Here is a 22,859-nt window from a genome sequence, read left to right as displayed (position 1 = left end):
TTACTTTGAATTCCTTTTCTGGCAATTCATAGATTTCCTTTTCCTTAAGGTCAATCACTGGTGTGTTTTGTTTGTTTGTGTGTTTGTTTGTTTGTTTAATTTTTATTGAATATAATTTTGGGGGTTCAACATTGACATATGTTGATCAAATCAATATTACTAGTGTATCTATTGTTACAAATCATACTTATTCTTTATGCCCCTTGTCCAATCTCTCCCCTTCCCATCTTCCTCCCCCTCCCCCCTCTAATTACCCTAGATTTCTTCCCTCCTTCTGAAAGAGTAATGGTTCTTCTGTTGATTTGTTGCCTAGATAATCTGTCCAATGCTGAGAGGTGTGATCAGGTCCCCCAGTATTATGGTAGAGCAGATGCTTCTTCTGTTACTGTGTAATGGGCTTTGTGGAGAGAGACATCCTCTTCTTTTCTTTGGTCCCTACTGGTGACTCTCCTTGTGTCAATGCACTCCAGTCACTGGGGGACCATCTGTGTGGTGGCTGTGGCATCTAGCCACTTTCATGGCAGCTGTGGTTATTGTCGTGGCTGTGGTGGGCCACCCATATGGAGGTGATGTTTTTGGCATGCTCCTTGGTGCTGACAGTGGGCCTGGTTGTGGGAGGGGGGTCTGGTCTCCAGCTCTATGCCTTAAGCCCCTAGGTGAGCCCTGAGGTGCTGGTGTTGTGCCTGGGCTGGAACTAATTTTTTGTCCTTTGCTTACTTCTAAAATGGGGGAACTTTGTGTGGGGACCAGTACTTGAGCTGTGTGGTTGAGTTAAATCGCTGCTTTGCTGCTGATTCCCTAGGGAAGACTTTTTGTGCAGCTCAGGTTTTAATGGTTGACTTTTTAGGTACTTCTGGCTCTCCTGAGACCTGTTGCACCTGGGTTGTGTAGAAACTCTGGTCTGGGCCTGAGTCTTTTCATCAAACTACACCCCATGCAATTCTGTATTCCTGACCAGTCTCCTCTGAGTGGTCCTATGCTGATTGGGGCACCAGCCAGCTGTTCTTGCTTTGTCCCCTGGGTGGCCTGTCTCCCCCACCTCCCATGCTGCAAACACTTCCCATGAGGTGGGCCATGTGCTGGTCCTTTGCGATGACTCACCAGCCTCTGAGTGTCTCCTTTTTTTTCAGTTGCTGTGGATCCTTGCTCCTGTGTGGGTCCATGGGAATCCTGTCAGTGGTCTTGCTGTCCTGGGGGCCACCAAGGCCCTCTTCTCCCCTGCCCCCTCCAAGCAACTTCATCTGAAGGGCACAGCTGTGGCTTTTGCCATCTCCTACCCCATATGCTCAGCAGCTCCAGCTTTAAAGCAGCCATGGCATGAAATGGTCAGAGCAGTTTTTTCTTTCTCTCGTCGTGGCTTCTCCCACCTTCACGCACTCCATAGGTCTCTCCTCCTCTTCCCCTGAGCTCTAGTGGCCCCGGATTGGCTGATGCTGTTTTTTTATAGTTGTAAATTGGTTGATTTGTGGGAGAGAGTGATGCTGGGGACTGTCTATTCTGCCATCTTGACCACACAACCACTGGTGTGTTATTGTGTTCCTTTGGTGGTGTTATATTTCATTACTTTTCATGTTTCTTATGTCCCTGCACTGATGTCTTTGCATTGAGTGGAACAATTGCTTCTTTCAAACTTCACAGAGTAATTTTCATAGAGGAAATATTTTGAGTTCTAAGATGGTGTAGCACAGTAGTAGCCTCAAGTGCCACAGAGGGTTGGGCACAATGTGGACTCCTCTCAGGGAAGCAAAACAATGTGGACTCCTGGCAGCTTTCTCATTGCTTCTGAGGACTGATGGAGTGCCCAACAGTGAAGACTATAGGTGTCCAAGGTGTTGGTGAGAGCTGCTGGGGTCCTCTCACTTATCTTTTCCCCACAGGGAGAAGTTCCTCCTGGTTCCCAGCTGACACTGGCTGGGGAATGGGGTGATGGAGGCTGGTGTTCCCCTCTGTTCTCTATGTGGCTATCCTGAGTTTCTGTGTTCACCAGGGTTACTGTTACTCTTTCGACGTATTCAAACTCTCTCTTTTAATCATTTTTACCCAAATGTAGTTGTTTGTTTATTGTTTTATCTGTGTTTGTGGGACAGATGAGTGGTATGGTCTTCTAGTCTTCCAGCTTGTGTCTCTGAATAATGTTTTACAGTTTAGGGGTAGAGATTTTGTACATCTGTTATAAGGTTTATTCCTTTGATTTCAATGTGGGGTTTTTTTTTTTTGATACTACACTAATATTTTCTAATTGTTACTGATATATAAAAAAACTACATTTGATTTTGTATGTTGCCCTTGTATCCAGTTGACTTATTAAAATTAACTGATTGATTTTAATAGTTTATCTGTAGTAACTTATGGATTTTTTACATACACAACATGTCATTGACATTTAATTTTTTCTTTTCTTATTCTAACAAATTTTAACTCTTTTTCTTCCCCTCTTTCCCTGGTGGGGACATCCAGTAATATATCAAATAGAAACGATGATAATAAACATTATCTTCTCACTCTTGACATTGTCAACAGGAAAGTTTTTAATATTTCCCGTTTAACTTATAATGTTTGCTGTAGAGTTTTGTTGTTGTTGTTGTTGTTAATCATACTTGTATCCTGAAGCATATCACATAGAATTTGTTGTCATTTTTTCCTCATTGTAAGTAAATGAGGAAAAAATTTTATATTTATATTTTTGAATTTTTGTCTTATATAGGCCTTCCTTCAAATTTTGTAAGCTTAAAACTCCACCAAACTTAGCCCTTCCCTTGCTGGTGCTTGTGTTCAGCCCTTCATCAGGTAGCCAGCCCCCAGCTGTCTCCCAGATCCCCCATCTTTCCTGCATTGTCTCTCATCCCTACCCTAGTCCTCCTCGTTGCAAGATGGCTGCTGCTCCTGGAGACCTAATATCCACTGTTTAGTAAGGAAGAAGGAAAAAGGGCCAAATGTCTTCTCAGAAAAATGTGTCTTTTTATTCCAGAAATAAATCCCTTCCTAATTAGCAAGCATCTGCCACTACCTCATTGGCCTAAACTGTAACAGTAGCCAGCAGCAAAGGAAAGATTCTTACATTTGCTTTTATTATTCCCTCAATAAGGACTGTTTCTGTTTTGTTTTGTTTTGTTTTGTTTTTTTCTCTTCATGAATCTGGAGTCATCATTTCCCACCAAGACCTGCATTGGAAACTTATGCAAAAAACTGTGATTACGTAGTGACTCACCACATATCCACAGTGTTTAAAATTTCCTGGTACTTTTATTTGTTGTTCTGTAATTGTTTTCTGCACATATTTACTTACCCTAGTAAAATGACACCACGTTGAATTCTACTTGAGTTCTATGGCCTACAACTTAGTTAGTTACCAACCCCTTCACATACCAACACACATATCCTCTAGAACTAACTACAGAAATGAGAGAACAATTGTTCCATAAACATCCACTGAAGGTTCTCTACAATTCTTACAGTTTGGGGACTCAGTTCCTTCTCCTGCTGTAAAATGCATTACCTTATTTCTTTTATTATTATGGTTGCTTTTACCAATGTGTAATTTTTTATAAAACACTATTTTTAATTTCATTTTATCTGTATGAGGCAAAAATTAAATAAATAGATAAGGACCTCAAATGAAAGACAAATGTGTTGTTCTTTGATCCTCCCCAGAGGCAGCCACTTTCAAGCAATATTGTTTTTAGTTCTTCTGGTAGTAAATTCCATAATGCTAATATATATATATACCATTAAATCTTCATTTATTAAGTTTTAAACACATTTTAACTACATGCTATAAAATATGAGCAATATTTACTCCCTCTCCTTCCTTCTACATTTCTTTTCTTGATTTTTGTGTTTTTAAAAGCTAATTTTTAATGTTCCTGTAAATATTGGCTATATTTAGAATTACAAATAATATATTAAACCACTATTTCTAATTTCATTAACTTTAGACTCCCCACAGTATTAAATCAGAAAATTAGCCTTCTTGCTACCTGTTCTCTCATTGCTCTTATACATGTTTGCCTGTTATGCCACCATCTCGACTCTCATGACAGTAGTGCGAGTGCTGAAAATAACTGATCTCCTCGGCCTCATGGGTGCCAGTGACAGAGGTCATGAGGGATCCCAAAGCACTGCATTACTCACTTTCTCTGATCTGATTTTCCCCACCAAGAAGTGTCAGGAGAGAACACTGTGCTCTCACAGTAAAATGCCGTTTTCCCCATGAGGGGATAAGAGTGAACCCAAGGCACTGAGTCCGTCTGGGCCTATGATACTCCACTGAGGGATTTAGGTGGGTGAATTGTGCGCAGAGCAAGACTCAGCTTTCTCTGATCCCCTCAAACTCATCAGTAGAGGCCAAGAAGGGGCCACATGTGCACAAATAACTTTCTACTTCTCAAGTTTGCCTTCATGACAAGGGCTTGCGAGGGAGCTCAGTTACCACTCTTCCCAATTTTTACATTCCTAGTGTCACCAACACTATCTGCCTTGAACCCATCAGAACTATCTTAGTATGTCCTTTGCTCTTGTTTATGTCAACTAAAAAGCCCCAGAGTTCTGTGTTGTCTCTCTTTCTCCTTCTAGTTTCCATAAGTCTAGTTTCCATATACCTCCTGTTCTCTACTTTTCCTCCCAGACTCTGGTGCCTGAAATCTGTCCACTTTCACTTCGTCCTTTGGAGCTTGCACTCCATCATCACCAAAGCCCTCTATATCTTCAAATTCATAAATGAGCACTGTCCTCACCAATGCACACTAAACAAAATCTGCTTCCCATGAAACCTTCTCATGCAGTGGCTGTTTACTTTTACTCACAAGTCTCTGGATATAGGGTAAGTCCTTGCTCTCATTTTAGCTCCCACATCATCCCCCAACAAAATAGCAGCTCCAAATTTCATGTCATCAGACTGTAATACTTGGTATACCTCATAGTTGCAGTCATACGTACCCCAAAGTTACACTCCTCTTTTCCATGTTTCAACGCTACCTCTGTCTTGAATCTTGGTTATTTTTAATACACCCAGAGATGAAGTTTCAAATTTAAGAGTCTAAAACTTAACTCTTAATCCTTCCCCCAAACATGTTTTACCCAGTCTTTCTCAACTCAGTTGCTTTCTTTTTATGACACATTCAATCATTCAGGAAATTATACTGGCCTGTATGTGTATGTACAGAAAGTCCTTCCATAAACTGGCCTGTTTTCTCTCTAGCTACCAACTTATACTCTCTGAACCTTCAACTCAGGGTCTGCCACCTACATTTCACGCTTCTTCTAAGAGCATTCTGGAATATAGCTTTCCCCACTCTGTTCTATTTCTGCACATACCTTCATCCCCTTTATATTATACAAAAATGACCATAGTATATTGACACCCATTTCTCCCACATTTTCTTTACCATTAGGGATTTATTTCATTTTTGTACATTGACTGTAATTTCCATGGGAGAGAGAATAAGGAATAGAGAAACAGAAATATGTCTGTCTATTCTACTCTCTTGAAGCAGAAGTCCTATATTATCAGTACGGCCAATTATACATCTAAAATCCTTTCATTCTTTGATTGTATCCATAAGTTACAAAATAATAATAAGTGTAGATTTAATTTTTTACATGTGTCTCAAATTTATTTACTTCAGTTTCATAACAGAAGCTACTTTTTAAAAGTTTCATTCTCTAAGATGATTTCTGGACAATTAGTGCTTATATTCTGAGGACACAATGGGTGGCATAAACATTAGTCTAAAGAGGACTCCTGAATCTGGGAAAGTGGTCCTTTGACAATATTTGGCACTTCAAACAGCCTGCAAGAACTCGAGTTCTGCGGATATTGTTTGTCCTTTGACTCACACACTTGTTTTCAAGAAAGAGTTTATTAGCCAAAATTGAATTGCTGGAAAAAAATATCCAACAATCTTTGCTACATGATTAATAAGCCGATTCAATTTCTCAGTACTCTGAACAAAATGAACAAATACATGACATGAGTAATAAAGGAGAGAAAGAACTGAAAGCAAGAGATGACATATGAATGAGTAATCGATTTTAAAATAGTCATGTCTGGGAGGAATAGGAGGAGTTAAATAACAATTTCTAAATAGAATAAAATGTGGGCTTCTTTCACATAAGAGTGATAAATATGAATAAAATATGTAAATGTTCCCATAAGCAGAATGACAATTTCAGGCTCTGAATGATGCCAGTATCAAAGCACAAATTCAGTGGAATTAAGTAGGCTTTCTCGACTGGAAAATTTTAGAACTATTTGGTAAAAGAGATGTGGGAAATACACCCTTATTTTACATGAGTTAAAAAAGAAATTGCTGTTTTAACATAAAAATAAAGCTGGCTCTAACATCTTAGTCAGGGAGTTGTTATAAACGTTCCTCCTGGGAAAATCATGAGCCATTGATTCCTCAGAAATACCATCAGTGAACATTTTTACTTTCAGTAAAAAAAAAAATACATTTTTGAAGTTCTAAAAGATAAGAAAAAAGTTACCTGCAGTACCTCTACTGATTTTTAAAACAATTAAGTCATATAGTGTGTTCTTTCCCTCCAGAAAGGACGATGTAATAGACGTTACAGTTTAATTTTCAATTCACCATCATTCAAAAGCTTGGAATTCTGATGTATATCTTTGCACTCATTTTCCTTCCCTGTAACCTTTGTCTCTATAAACTCAGTTCCTGAAGAGGCATTTTCACCAGGTAGATGATGCTTCCTCAAAAGAATTAGGATCACTAGGGCTGGAATAAAGCTTGATCCTCTTAGTGCTGCTGGCAATCCAAGGTAGATGTATCTATTTTTTAAAAAAGTTAGAACATATTAAATCTTACGTAGTGTGGTTGGCACAGACTAATTTTGTTTATCTTCATTGGCATTTTATTCCTATCAGGACAACAGCAGCAGTTTTGCATGTTGATCTTCTATAAGCAACTTTGCTGAATTATCTTATTAATTCCAATGTTTGTTAAAAAATCTTTTTTTGGATTCTCCATCCAGAAAACCCAAATTTATTTTCATCTTTTCTAATCTTTTGTTATTGCCTTTGTCATTCGTTTTTTGCATTGAATAGAACCTCTGACTTAAATTTAATACTGATCGTGATATCAGTTTTATTCCAGTATTTTATACGAATGCTTACAAAGAATCATCATTGATTATGATACATACTCTTGTGGCTTTTTTTTAGACGACCTTTATCAGGTTAGGGAAGTTTTCCTCTTTTCTGAGTTTGGTCAAAGTTTTAATTATTTATTTTTTAGTTTTTAATTAAGCTTTTAATTAAAAGATCCTAAAGTAACAGTGTCTCGTCTCCGTACATTAAGACTGCACGCTTCTGGAGTCATTGGTGAATTGCTTTTCTGTGAAACCGGAGAGCTGCGTACCTGCAGCTCTGACCTGAATTTATCCAAACTCTTGAGGGAAGTGAACTCAATGCGATGAGTGACAGCAGCGGTGGCCAGGACAGGAGTGTGATCCTGGTTTCCCTACCCCTTTCTGGGAAGGGAATAAAGTAGGACATGATCCCTCTTCCACTTCCAATTAAACAATTAAACAGCTGTAACCTCATCCTTCACCTCTCCCTTTAGTTATTTGCAAAAAGGCCAGCACCCAACTTGAGGCTTGGGAGGGGGACAGGGAGGAAGAAAGTGATAGGTGGGACATAGAGGAGCTCCCCTCAGCACCTTGGTCAACGTTTAAATCATAAATGTGTAAAGCATCACCAAATCACTTCTCTGCATGTAGCAGGGACACATCCAAGGTTTTTCCTTTATTGTGTTAGTAGGGTGTATTACAGCAATAGATTTTTCTGATGATGAACCATTCTTCCATGTCTAAAATAAATCCTATTGGTCATTTTTATACATAATTAGATTCAATATGTTACTTTTTATATAGGATTTTTGCATGTATAGTTATAAGATCAGCCTATAATTTTTTTCTTGTACTGGACTTGTCTAGTGTGAATATTAAGATTGTACTGGCTTTGTAAAATAAATGGGAAACTTCCCCTTTTTCTGTTTCCTGGAATAACTTGTACAATGTAGGAATCATCAGTTCATTGGAGGTTTGATAAAACTCACCTTAAAAGCACCTGGACTTGGTGCCTTTGGGAGATGGGCGTTTTTGATGGGTTCACATTTTTAAGTAGCTATGAAATATTTATGTTTGCTATATATTTATAGTAAAATTTGTTAACATATATTTGCCTAGAAAATTCTCTATTTAATATGTTTTCAAGTTGTTATATCTAAAATCCCTTTACAGGTATAATATAAATATTATAAGTATCTGGACTTATACACCCTTTTTAATCCTTAATATCCTTTTCTATCCTTTATCTTTTTGCTTCTTCTCTTTCTTTATTTGCCTTTCCAGACTATTGTTATTATTATATTTTTGTCTTTTCAAAAACATAGCTTTTTATAGTTTTGGTGACCTCTATGGTGTATTGTCTATTTGTTAATTTCTGCTTCTTAATCTCATCTTTCTATATCTAATTTTTTTTTTATTGTGAAACACTTCAAGAATACAGAAAAAAAGGACACTGTGGATTGGATTTAAGACCCACCATAATCCAGTATGACCTCACTTTAACTTAACTAATTACATTTGCAAAGACTCTATTTCCAAATCCGGTCCTATTCTGAAGTTCTGGGTAGACATGATATTTTGAGAGACACTACTCAATCCAGTACAAGGTGTTCTAGTTGGGTTTCCTTACCTCTCAAGTCCCAAAGGGGTGATAAAGAGGGAGATTCAGGTGGATGTTGTACACACAGTGGCCTTGGGTCACAGCCAAAAAATCCTGAGCTTAGAAAATTTCAATGTTTTGAATGGGCTGCAAGAAAATCTACCCAACCTTTGCCCCAGATGGAAACATTATTTTATTATCCTGCACAGCAAACTAGCTGCTCTCTGCTTCAGAGAGAGACACTATCTATACCTTCCAAAGTTAGTTACTGTTCAAAATCCTTGAAAAAATAGTCCAGAACAAAAGTTGTCAGTGCCTCTGTTAACAAGATATGCAGAAACGTGAGGGACCCATGGAGAACCATCTACCAACACCATCTACCCCTCCTTTCTACACTATCTTATCTTCCAGTAAATTTTATCATGAATACACCACTTTTTTGGCCACTCTAATTAATCTGACTGACAGAGGATGGTAGCAAATCTATTTACTGTGTCTCAAGCAGTATTTAATTAAGGCTGCTATCAACAAAAATTCAAGCAGCAGGATGAGACCAGCTTGCAATAGTGACCCTTGGGGTTCCTCGACTATGGTAGAGACCCACTGCATGTACAGCATGCACCTGGTCTGCCTCCACATTACCCCAGTGGAACTTTGGAGAAAAGAAGAATATATACAAAGATGAATCTCACTCTGTCTGCTCTCCTCACAGTTCTTGCCATATATCCTTTTATTAATCAAAATAAAGATCTTAGAATGCTTTAAACCATGCTAAACTGTGTTTTAGTAAATTAAATTTAGTAAATTTTTCTTAGTGTACCATCAGGAGAAGCTAATATAGATTTAAACAAAATTTAAATCTCTAAATAAAAAAGAACATGAGAATAGAAAAAGCAACATGAAAGAGTTTTGTTCAAAATAAGATCTGTATTAACGAAAAATAAGGCATTAGGAGAAGACATGAAAATTATTGTTTAAGCATGATTTAATGGGACAGAACAAATATTTTGTAGATCAGAGGTTGGTGTGAGAGGAGGTGAAGCTTCAGACTAGCGAGATGATGAGATGATATAGGATGAAACGAGGCTACTTTGTAGAGCAATACAATTTGGATGGATAGCTTAGGTACAGCTATTACCTTCGATAATATTTTGATTGCTAGCAATTTAATGAACAACATTTTGAAAGGCTAGGTTAGAGAAGCCATTCATGCTTATATTTATCAAGCACTTTGGAAATAATGGGGAAATAAAAGTCTAGTGTATAAATAAGTAGTGAAGATATAACATTAGGATCTATTCTGAAAATAAAGCCAAAAGTATTCTTCGTCACTTCACAAAGAAAATGTTAGATAGGAATGGTGCCATTTTATGCAGTCTATGCTTAGAAAGTAGTTCTAACAAAATGATTATCTTTACCTGAACTTGGTGGTATCATATAATCTGCATGCCCCTGTCTCACCACATTTCAAAGTTCCCCAGTGTAAACAAGTGGAGTCCACTAAAGCTCCGAAATATATAGGGGCAGGAATTCCAGCTACAATTAAGAGAGAAAGAAAAATCTATCAGCAAGGTAAAAATTAAGATATAGTGTTTTATTTGGAAATATTTCCATTTTTTTCTATTTGTACCACAAAGTTTAACAAAATAAAATATAAATCTAATGCTCTAAATTTTATTTTTAAAAGTATACGTTACTTTAATTATAGTTTCTAAATTACAAAGAATAAATAATCAGATAGATAAAGTGCAACAAAGCTATTGATGGAATAAAACATTGGATGAAAGATTCTGAACTTTACATTTTTTCTGAAATTTTTTGCACCAATCATGTTTATTTTTATTTATTTATTTATTGTTGGCTGGCTGGTACAGGGATCCAAACTCTTGACATTAGTGTTATCAGCACCATGCTCTACTGGGTGAGCTAACTAGCCAGTCCATTTGCATTTTATTTTAACAAAGCTTTTCCTGTTAACTTACTTTTCAAATCTTTAATAGATAAGAAGTATAATTATACGATCTTTTCAAGTAAAAGGGAGAAAATTGCTATCTCTTCATGTAGTTCATTTTCCTACTAATTACAAAGTGCTGTTTACAAACAGAAGGGATATTTGCTACGCTGATAATCAGAAAGACTTATTTCATTTACTTAGTATTTAATACTGGTCTAATATGATGTTGGGAAAAATAACTGTTTTACCCAATATTCTCATGCAAAATGCATGTAATCCCACACCAAGGGACTTCTCTTCAGGCTTGATACACCTAAAAAATAAATAAATTTATAAATAAAAAGAAGAGATTTTAAAAGAAAAAGAAACCATAGCTTCTTAAAAGGACTGTTTGAATGCGAGTAACACACTGAGCATTAGAACATTTACTTGCACGCTCAGGTCTTGGTTATTCTGGGCCTGATTATCCAGCTTTTAGCCTACATAAGAGCCGCATTTTTCATTATTGACATTTTACCCATCACTTTTTGTTCATTCGTTTTCTATCAGAAAGTTAGCAAAGAAAAAAATATTTTATATCAATCTATTTCTATACCAGTATCCTCCTACCAACTGTAGGAGATCTTGATCTTAATAACTAACCCTTTAGCCTAAAGCAGGAACAATGCATCCCTGGCAATGTTCAAATTATTTGTATTAATGAAATGTACAAAAGCTAAGAATTTTCCTAAGTAAGTGTAAGGAAAAAAAAAAAGCAAGGATAAAATTGTTCAAAAGCAAGAGATGAAAAAAATCCAAAACAAACCTCTTTTAAAATGATTTGGTATAATTTTGAAAGTTGCACAAATATTCTTCCATTCTCTCCAAAATTTCCCCACCTTTTCACTGTTGCCTGAAATTTCTATAAATGGATATGAGGAGTATAATATTCCAATGGTGCTTTTTGGTGTATCACTCACTTCAGAATCAGCATGGTGACTGCTCAAAAAAATTCACTTTAAGAACTGTTATGTGCTCCCTGCCTTTCCTCGATGAACTCATATCTGAGGAAATAGCAGCTTTCTTCCCAAAAGGAAACAATACATTTTGAGCAAACAAATTCTATTGGTATTTTCTTGGTATTTTACTGGATAGAATGATTTTACCACCTCATACACTGTGACACAGATGATCTGGACACTATCTATGTGATAGAGAGGTTATTCAGAAAACATCAATGATTTCACTCAGAAGGAAGTAAGAAAAGCCAGAAGACCTCACATGACCCTCTTGGTTATGTGATTTCCTTTTAATACAGAAAATAGGGCATTTAACTTTCACTGAAGAATTTTTCTTTCTTATGATCTCACAGAAGTATGAAGTCCTAGTAGCTCATAAATTATAAATAATTTAAACTGTTCACCAAGTTTTATCTTTACTTGATATTGATAAAAACATCAATCTGTAGAATTCAGGAATCAGAAAAAAAATATATAAGTTCTAAAAAAATGTTGAGAGAAATTCAAATAGTTCTTTAAAAATGGTATACAAACATAGATGTTGCATCTCTCCACCATCACCGTAGGAGATCCATGGAGATTCCACAATAATAGAGAAAATGCATAAGTATCTCTATAAAAATACATGTGTTAAATTTTATGATATGATCTTGGGAAGACATAGCGGAAGAAAGTAGAGACATGAAGAAAATTGAGAACATGATTAAGTATTTGTCTTAATATGGAGTAGATATTAGTTCTAAAAAGTTTTTAAATTGATAAGCAAAATATAATTATAAAAATATAAATATAATTATAGTTAAGAATCTCAATGATGAGGTTAACATTTAAAAAATATAGCTTCAAAGCAACAGAAGAAAATCCAACCTATACAACAGAAGCAAAAAAAGGTGGTGGGGGGGAGCAATAATTACAATACATATAAATGGGTTAAACTCACCAATCTCAGATTATAAAATCAGATCTAGAAAGTTGTCTATGAAGGGAAATGGAAGATTAAAGATAAAAGGAAGTAAAAAGATATAACAGAGGGACTATAAACCAAAAGAAAGTTAGAACTGCAATTTTAATAAGAAACAAATTAGAATTTCCTAAAATAGATTACTAAAAGATGAAAAATAATATTAAGGGTTTATAATAATAAAAATCTAATGATCAAAGGAACATTTGTATCCTGCAATATAACCTTCAAATATATAAGTAAAAAACTGACAGAATTATAGGGAAAAATACATCAGCAATTCTTAAAAATTTTAAACACACATCTCTGAAAAACTGACATATTAATTGGACAAAAATTAACAAAATTTAGATAATGAAAAATAACTTTAATACAGGTGATAATAGAAACTGTATACCCAAAATGCAGAAGTTATACATTCTTTTCAGAAACACATAAAACATTCAAAAATCTACCATGCGTTACACACCAAAGAAAGCTTTGATATTTCTTCCTAAAACCTCACTTCAGATTATGTTTTCTTAACATAAAAATAAAACAATAACAATAAAGGGGTGCCTACAAAAAGTTCACATAGATATGAAAATTATATAACATTAATAAATTTTGAATCAAGATGATGGAATAGACAGTCCCCAGCATCACTCTGTCCCACAACTGATCAATTTACAACTACTAAAAAGCTAAGACTGGCAACCAGGGACTGCTGGAGCTCAAGGAAAGAGGAGGAGAGATCCTCCGAGTTCATGAAGGCTGAAGAAGCTGCAGAGAGAAAAAGAGGAACCACAGTGAGAAGGAGAGAAACCACTGCAACAGTTTTGGTTCCCGGCTGCTTTGATGCTGGCCCCAGTGAGCACAAAAGAGCAGGAGCTGCCAAAGCTGCAGCTAAGCCCCTTGCCTGAGGTTGCTTGGAGTCTGCAGGGCCTCAGCACATACCATACTAGCCCCCAGACCACAAAAACCACTGACAGGGTTACCATGGACCCACATAGGAGCAAGGGGGGACTCAGCCCAACTGAAAATAGGAGCCAACCAGAGGCCAATGAGTTACTGAGGGGGATCAGTGCGTGGCCCACCACATGGGAAGTATTTGGAATGTGGGGGTGAGGCTGGCCCACCAGGAGAACATTGGGGTGCAGAATGGGCAGCTGATATGCCTTCTGATCAGCACAAGCCCACTCAGTGGAGATTGGTCAGGGAGATAGAACTGCAGGGGGTGGAGTTTGCTGGAAAGACTCAGTTTCAGGCCAGAACTTCCACACAGTCCAGGTGTATCTGACCTTACAAGACCAGGAAGTGATTAAAAGGTCAACAGTGAAAACCTGAGCTGCCCAAAAAGCCTTCTCCAGATAATTGGCAGCAAAGCAGCAATTTAGCTCAACCACAAGGTTCAAGTGCTGGTCCCCACAGGAAGTTCCTCCATTTTTGTATTAACCAAAGAATAACAAATTAGTTCCAGTGTGGAGCTTAAGTGGTGGTGGTAGATAATAATACAAGACAGAATTGGAGAAAGAAGAGAAAAGAAAAATCACAGACCAGTGACAAAGCTCTCATATTAACCAGTAAATGTCTAACACCACCGAAGAACACCTATAAAACCTGGAAGCAGCCTCCTCAAATGTCTAGGCATCAGTGTAAAGACACAAAGATCAAGAAAGAACAGGGAAGAACAGAGAAATATCACAGCATTAAAGGCAAAAACCAAGCACCATCAATGGACCCAGAGGAACAGCAGATTTATGAAATGTCTGACAGAGAATTCAGAATACACCTCTTAAAGATGTTTAGGGAGTCACAAGAAAACACAGATAGAAAATCAATTGATAACTGAAAAACAATCCACAAGCAGAATGAGAAACTTGACAAAGGAATTAGATCAGTCTAAAAAAAACCAAATGGAAATTCTAGAAATAAAGAATAAATTATCTGAACCGAAAAACTTGATAGAAAGCTCCAACAGCAGACTTAATCAAATAGAAGAATCAATGAGCTTAAAGATAAAATATGAAATTATCAAATCAGAGGAGAAAAAAGAATAAGAAAAAATGGAACAGAAATACAGAATATATGGAACTCCATCAAGCCAAATAACCTCCACATAACTGGTCTACTCAAAGGAGAAAAAAAACCGGAAGGGATATAGAAAGCATATTCAAGAAAGTAACGTCTGAAAATTTCCCAAACATGAAAAAAGATGACAGCTACCAGGTACAGGAAGCTGAGAGGTCACCAATAAATTTCAGGCAAAGCAGGAACACCCCAAGGCACACCATAACCAAATTATCAAAAACCAAAGACAAAGAAAGGATACTGAAAGCAGCAAGAGAAAAGAAACACAACATTTAACAGAGCCCCACTATGTCTCTCAGTGGATTTCCCAGTAGAAATTCTATAGGCTGTAAGAGAATAGAAAGATATATTCAGAGTGCTGAAGGAAAAAAACTGTCGGCCAAGAATTCTCTATTCAGCAAAACTAACCTTCAAATGTGAAGAAGAAATAAAGTCTTTCCCATACAAACAAAAGGTGAGGGAATTCACCAACACTTGACCTACATTACAAGAAATGCTGAAGTGAGTTCTTCAACCTGAAAGAAGACGGATCAGCAAGAAAACATTTGAAGGCACTCATACAACTCATCAGTAAAGTAAGTTCACAGACAACCTCAGAATACTCCAATGTCATAAGGGTGGTGAATAAACAACTTACATAGTTAATGTGAAGACTAAAGGACAAACCTAATAAGATGACAACGAATACAATGACTGTATAAGAGACAGGCAATATTAAAAGATGTCAAAAAGTGGGGGGAATGATGCTAAAGCATAGAATAGGCTTTGGCTTTTCCTTATATATATATATGTAAAGTTGTCATTAGTCTAAATTATCTGTTTTAACTGTAACATGGTTTTTGTAAGCCTCATGGTAACCATAACTCAAAAACTTATGAGACATACTAAAAACAAATAGCAAGAAATCAAAATACACTGCTAAAGAAAACCACTCAATCGCAAAGGAAGACAATAAGATCAGAAAAAAGTAAAAAAGGATTAACAAAACAACCAGAAAAAAAGGTTTAAAAAATGGCAGTACAAGTCCCTATATATCAATAATAACTTTAAATGTAAATGGATTAAATGTCCCAATTAAAAGACACAAAGTAGCTGAACAGATTATAAAACAAGAACCAAAAATATGCTGCCTATAAAAAACTCACTTCACCTATAAGGACACATACCAACTGAAAGTGAAGGCATAGAAAAAGATATGTAATGCAAAAGGAAACTAAAAAAGAGCAGGAGTAGCTGTACTTATATCAGATAAAATAGACTTCAAGCCAAAAAAGTAAAAAAAGATAATGAAGGTCATTATATAATGACAAAGGGATGAATTCAACAACAGGATATAACAATCCTAATTTGTATATGTACCCAACTCTGGAGCATCCAGATATATAAAGAAATTTCTATTAGACCTAATGAGAGAAACAGACTTCAACACAATAATAGTTGGGGACTTTTTAATACCCCACTTTCAACAAAGGACAGATCATCCAGATAGAAAATTAACTAGGAAACATCAGAATTTATCTCTACTATAGGCTGACTTGACTAATGGATATATGCAAACATTTCATCCAACAGATTCAGAATACACATGCTCCTCAGCAGCACATCAAACATTCTCTAGAATAGACTATATGTTAGGTCACAAAGCAGGCCTCAACAAATTTTTAAAAATAGAAATTAAGCTGAGAGTTGCAGCACCCTCTGCCCAGAAGCAGGCAAGAGAGCACACCCAGTTTCCCAGGCAAAAAGGCAAGGGCAATACTCCCCACCTGAAAGCAGGCAAGAGAGTATGCCAAAAACACCACTTCTGTGCAGTTGTCTTACCGCAGCTACAACCACAGCCTTGGCTGCCTAAAAAGTATCTCAATGCCACAGCAGCAGCCATAGCCACCATGCAGGTGGCCCACCAGACACTCAACTGCACAGGAGAGACACCAGAGGAGACCAAAAAAGAAGAGGACATCTCCCTCCTCAAAGCTCACTCCAAAGTAATAGAGAGCAGCAGTGGCTCTACCAGATGACCAGACTTCAACATAGAGATACTAGAAATATGAAAACCCAAGAAAATATGACATCACCAAAGAACACAGTAATTGTCAAATACCAGATCCTATAGAGCAGGATAACCTTGAAATAACTGAAAAGGAATTCCTAGCAACAATCTTAAGGAAACTCACTGAGATATAAGAAGACTCAGTTACACAACATAAGGAAAAAAAATCCAGAATATGAAGGAGGAAACTTACAAAGAGATTAATACCTTAAAAAAGAATGCAGCAGATCTCATGGAACTTAAAGATTCAGTCAACAAAATAAAAAACACAACCAATAGTTTAAGCAGTAAGCTAGAGGAAGCAGAAGAAACAATTTCTGATCATGAAGATAGTCTTTTTGAAATAACTCAGGCAGACAAAAAAAAAAAGGAAAAAAGAATTTTATAAAAGGAAGAAAATCTAAGAAGGCTAGCAGACAACCTTAATTGCAAAGATTCAAATCATGGGTGTTCCAGAAGGGGAGGAGAAAGAAAAAGGCATGGAAAACCTACTCAACAAAATAATAATGGAAAACTTCCCAGGTATAAGGAGAAATATGGACATTCAGATCCAGGAGGTTCAAAAATCCCCAAGCAGGTTCAACCCCAAAAGGTTGGGTCCATTTCTGGGCTTTTAGTCTGTTCCATAAATTTGTCTATTCTTGTACAAATAACAAATTTTAATTACGTCTTCCTTTTAAGTCAAGTCCTGCATTGCAAAACCTACTTTGAAAAAGGTCCTCTCCAAGACACAATCATCAAACTGGCAAAGCTCAAAGACAAAGAGAGAATCTTAAAGGAACAAAGTGAAAAGTGGCAAGTCACCTATAAAGAAACCCCTATCAGACTAACATCAGTCTTCTCAACAGAAATTCTACAAGCCAGAAGAAAATGTAGAAGAAAATGTATCCACACATCAGGAGGGTGGCACACCCCAACTCTACCAGGACAGAAGCTCCAGCACTCGGGACCCTTCTGAAGTTAGTTCTGGCTTCCATCTGTATCCTTTATAATAACATTCATAATAAACCACTAAATGTAAGTAAGTGTTTCCCTGAGTTCTATGAGACATTCCAGAAAATGATCAAACATGAGGAGGTGTACAGGGAACCCTCAGTTTTTACCCGGTCAATCAGAAGCCCAGGAGGCACAGACTTGCAATCAGCGTCTAATGTGGGGGCAGTCTATTGAGACTGAGCCCTTAAATGTGGGATCTGATGCTAACTCCAAGTAGTAGTGCCAAAAGTGAGCTGAACTGTAGGACACCCAGCTGGTATTGGAGAATTGGTTGGTGTGGGGAAAATCCCACACATCTGGTGACAGGTTTCTGTGTGAGTAGAGAAAGAGTGTGTTTTTCTGAGTGTGTGTAAATATGTATATAGAGAGATAGATGAATACATATATATATATACACACACACACACACAGACACACGCACACAGAGGTACTTCAAAAAGTTCATGGAAAGATCTGTATTATCTTTTGACTCTTTTTCCACAAACTTTTTGAAATACCCTTCTATATACATATGTATATGTGTGTGTATTTACATATCTTATATATAGTTTATAATTTATAATTATATATATATATATATATATATATATATATATATATATATATATATATATATATATATATATATATATATATATAATCTAGGAAGCAACCTAATGACATATCACCTCTATGGAGAAATTTTTGAAACTCTATTCAAGAATGTAAAAGAAAATTTAAATAAATGAAAAGATATTCGATGTTCATCAATACATGATATCCGATCACCTCCAATGAATTTATGGAATCCACACAAAGCCAATCAAAATTCATATGTAACTATAAAATGCAGGAATAGCTAAATTAATCTGGGAAAAGAGGAATAAAGGAAGAGTAAAGAGGGGTGGGTGGGTAAGAAAGAGTTACCATAGGAAATATTAACATTTGCAGTGCCAAAGAAATAAAATCAATGTGACACTGGTAGCAGACACACCAATAAATCTGTGGAACAGAATAAGTGTGAAAAATAGACCCGTGTTATGCAAAATCGTGAGATAAAGGTGGTACCACAAGTCAACAGATAGAGGACCTATTGTTTAGGCTATAATATGGGGAAAACTACTTCATTATATGAAGAAAAATATCACCGGATATCTCTCTCTCGTACCACATATAAAAATAGACAAGATGGCTTAAAGTAGTATATGTGAAAGATAAAGCTGTCAATCTACGAGGATAAAATTTAAGGGCATGTTTTTATAAGTTGGAAATGTGAAAACACTTTTAAATGTGACTAACCCAGCAAAAGAACACACGAAGCCTAAGGTACAAAAAAGTTGTTATATTTCAGTACAACAAAATTTAGGATTTTATTTCATAAACAAAACTATGGAAAAGTTAAAAGAAAGAGGACAGCCTAGGAGAAGATAATTGTATCATGTAAACAATATTACATTAATATCTATAATTTACGCAGGAATCCTCAAAGTCATCAAGAAAATGGGCAAAGAAAATTAATAAGCATCTTGAAGCAGAAGCCTAAATAGACACAAAGAAGATGGAAGAGATGCTTAAACGCACTATATCAAGAAATCTACACGTTAGAACATCAATGAGCCACCATTTTACACCCGCTGGAACTGTCATCATCAGAACGTTAGGTAATTCCAAGTGCTGGTGAGGCTGTAAGTAGGTGGGAACTCTTATGTGGTAATGATGTGAGAATAACTCATGAAGTACAAGGAGTACTTGGTGAATGTATCTATGCATGCGCCTTACGAACCAGAACATTACTTAAAGCACACCACCATCTGTGTGAATATGAAAACACATACACATGCACAAAATCTTAATATTTTACAAAAGAAAATGCACATTTAAGAACATACACCTATCATCTTAAAGCAGGTAACTATAGTGAGGTGAAGTAGGGAATGGAATGAAAAACACAAATAAAAATAAAGTAAAATAGGGTCGGCCCATTCCTCACTTGGGAGAGCGTGGTGCTGACAACACCAAGTCGAGGATTAAGATCCCCTGACCGGTCATCTTTTAAAAAATAAAAAATAAAGTAAAATAAAACAAGAGAGAAACCTTGCCCTGGTCTATGATGATAATGTGTTATACACTAAGTATTGTGATTAACTTAACTCTGCTTCTGAGTTCCAATAAAGAAAGGAGAAAAAAACAAAACAAAACACAAACTGTGTTCAGGATTGTTTACTAGGCATGAAGAGCACTGCAAGTGAAAAACACATGTTGTTCAGAAAGATCAAGTGACCTCCTCGGTGAAATGGGAACTGCAGACAGCTTTATACTCCACTGTCCTATAGGCTGAACCATGGAAATGGCTACGAGGCAACCACTCTTTACCTATCAAGATGACCATTTCATATGGCTTGCCCTAAAACAGAAATGTCTCCTCCTGTGTTACACAATAAGAGGCCCACTCATTTAGTTCTACAAAATAAGGAAGGAAAATAGGGAGAGATAGGAAAGGAAATGCCAACTGATGACCATTTACATTGCTAATTTAAAAATTTTATAATATTTAACAATGCTTAATGCAAAACCCTTAATCAATAGTATATGAGAGCACCGAGTTCTTAGATATCATGGGCTGCAGGTATCTTTCTTAGAAAAAGTTACCTTAATAGATGACCAGAAAGAAATCTAAATAAAGAAAATAATTCTCGTACCTCAGGAGAACCATAAATCCAGGTATGGCAGCTAAAGAATAAATGAAACTGTTAACTGACATCAAGATTAGAAAGTACTGGAGCATCATGGAACAGTCATGTCCTTTGCCACACAGCCCAAGAACTGCAGATGAATGTCCCGCTGCTTGAATGCAGCTACAGTTATGGAACACCTGCCAGAAAAGAATATATTATCTTATTTAAGAAAGAAAAATCTTGAACACAAATCTCAAATATTTTCTGCATAGCCAGTTGGATCAAGATAGGGACTGCTTATTCCATTTATTCTCATCTCCTTTATGAGGTCTTAAAGGGTTAGAGCATAAAGTGAAACATAGATGATTAGTTTCAAAAAAATGGTATTTTTTCCCAAATATACCTAGTAAATTTGCAATAGCTCATCTACCCTAAAGGCACACTATTTTTTTTTTTAGCACATACTGTTTTGCCACAACAGTAAGCATGACAGACAAAATCTGTTTCAGAGTGCTCAGTTAAAATACTTAGATGCTTACAAATAAACGAAGCTCTGTTTCAAAAAATATAGCCTATTTTAAAAACAGAGATGTCAACCTTTTTTGAATTGTTATATGTTTCCAGGTCTTAAAAAGAATCTGAGTTTATATTTTACTTTGATTACCAACCAACATTCTAAGTATTGTGACATTTTTAAGCAAGAAAACATGCCTAATTCCATCTTCTTAAAAAAAGTCAGAATGTGAAAAACACAGAAAGCACGTGCATAAGTATACAGAGGAAAAAAAAGAAAAAACACAGCAAAACAATTAGCAGGGTAACTGAGATCCATACTGCCAACTTTATCTCAATAATAAAAATTATTTAGCCCAGAGTATTTTTAACACAAATTGTTTGGGTAATAATCTAAACTGCTTTAAAAGTACAGATCAGTGCTCAGACACTGTGAAGGTCTTAGATAAGATGTAGGGAAAAAAAGGTAATTAAGTGAACATATAAAGAGGAACTTTTATTTTTTCCACAAAAAAAAAAAAAAAAAAAAACCTTTAATTTGGTTTTGAAGACTGAATTTACTTTAATCAAATGTAGGTCCAGTTCACAGTTGGAAAGTGGCAACACAGTATACAAAATCAAAGGCCAGCAGGATGTGTTACCATATTTATTCCTGTTCCAACGGATGTCTTACAACCTGCAAGACAAGCTGACATATACGACAAACCGTTGTCTCCACACACAGGGTCCCATGTTTTAGTTGGACAGTTGCAAGCTGTATTGCAGTCAGCAAGGATGTTATTTCCCGTGTATACATCTTGTTGAATTCTGAAATGATTTAAAATAATGCCATGGATATTAAAGCATTTTTTTTCTTCTATTCTTCTGAATTCCCAATTACATTTCCTCTCCTTTCCCAAAAAGAAACAGAAATCTTCCAACCATTAATGTGTGACCTGAGTACTATAGCCTGGCATAAAGGATACCTGCTTTGGTATCCTTTTAGCCACTTTTAGAAATGAATTATTTCAGAAAAACATTTAGCCAATAACCAAGCATTAACTGAATTCCTACCATGTGGGAGGCATTTTTCCAGGTACTATTAGAACTCACAAATGAAGGTGACCTAATCTCTGTGGTTGATCTACATGATAGAAAGCAACAAGAGAGGGATAGCTTAAAGATCAAAATCTGCAAGTTCCATTTATAATGTAAATAATACACTTAGCTCCAGAAACATAGCTACTTGAGCAAACAAATACATTCATTCCCCTAGTATAAAAAGTACCCAGCATTTGTAATGTGATTTAAAGAGCAGGGGAGTCTAAAGACTGGATTCAAGTCCTAACTCCATGACTAGATCACAGTGTGGCTTTCTCCACATTCTTTCTGGGAATCAGCATGATTGGAGATGGAGACAGTCTTTAAGATTTTCCCCAATTTTAAAATCCATATTTCTATATTGATGTGGTTGGAGAGTTTGGCCATGAACTCCCTTTGTCATTAAATCCTTCTAAATCTCACATTCTTCATATGTAAAATGGAAATAATAATACCTATCTTAATTGGAGTTTGCAAGACTCAAATCAGATAATGTATATAAAATTACTTTGTGATTTTATATTTGAAATTATTCCAATCTTATAATCCTTGATGATTTTAAAGGACCATTTTAGTATGTCTTTCATTTCTTTTAACTGATGACTTATTTATCTAAATATGCTATATAAGTGAATTTTTAAAATTCGTATCATGATGGAAAACTTTTCTATTAACCCAGATAACCCTCAAAATACAAAATCTGAAACTAGTTAATACTTTAGACACTATACAAATGAAATATATTAACTTATATATTAATTAATTTATCATGTTTTAGGATTCACTTATGCTAAATTTAAGCCCATTGTAGAACCATAGAAAGGCTATTTAGACTATATAGTTAGCCTTAATTTTACCCATGTATAGGAGTATAAAATATATGGATACCATATTCTA

The 22,859-nt window shown here is 36.0% G+C and overlaps 2 protein-coding genes across 4 annotated transcripts in view; one reads left to right on the top strand and one right to left on the bottom strand.

Moving 5' to 3' along the window:
* Positions 1-2,909, top strand: part of SLCO1B3 (solute carrier organic anion transporter family member 1B3) — a 113,809-nt gene extending 110,900 nt beyond the window's left edge. Inside the window, exon 16 of the mRNA XM_063115707.1 lies at positions 2,705-2,909. Coding sequence (XP_062971777.1) covers positions 2,705-2,909 — 205 coding nt within the window. The remainder of the gene's footprint in view (positions 1-2,704) is intronic.
* A 3,658-nt stretch (positions 2,910-6,567) lies between these two features.
* Positions 6,568-22,859, bottom strand: part of SLCO1A2 (solute carrier organic anion transporter family member 1A2) — a 37,426-nt gene continuing 21,134 nt past the window's right edge. For 2 of the 3 annotated variants that reach the window (XM_063075631.1, XM_063075633.1), the window contains 5 exons: positions 21,524-21,689; positions 20,394-20,566; positions 10,889-10,953; positions 10,105-10,222; positions 6,568-6,787 (listed from right to left, as the gene is read on the bottom strand). In XM_063075631.1, the coding sequence (XP_062931701.1) occupies positions 6,568-6,787; positions 10,105-10,222; positions 10,889-10,953; positions 20,394-20,566; positions 21,524-21,689 (742 nt within the window). The remainder of the gene's footprint in view (positions 6,788-10,104; positions 10,223-10,888; positions 10,954-20,393; positions 20,567-21,523; positions 21,690-22,859) is intronic. The other variant, XM_063075632.1, reaches the window with a different exon arrangement.

Source organism: Cynocephalus volans, chromosome 12 (assembly GCF_027409185.1).
Source record: "Cynocephalus volans isolate mCynVol1 chromosome 12, mCynVol1.pri, whole genome shotgun sequence".
Taxonomy (NCBI): domain Eukaryota; kingdom Metazoa; phylum Chordata; class Mammalia; order Dermoptera; family Cynocephalidae; genus Cynocephalus; species Cynocephalus volans.
The sequence above is the reverse complement of the archived record's forward strand: the minus strand, read 5'-3'. Positions and strand labels throughout refer to the sequence as shown.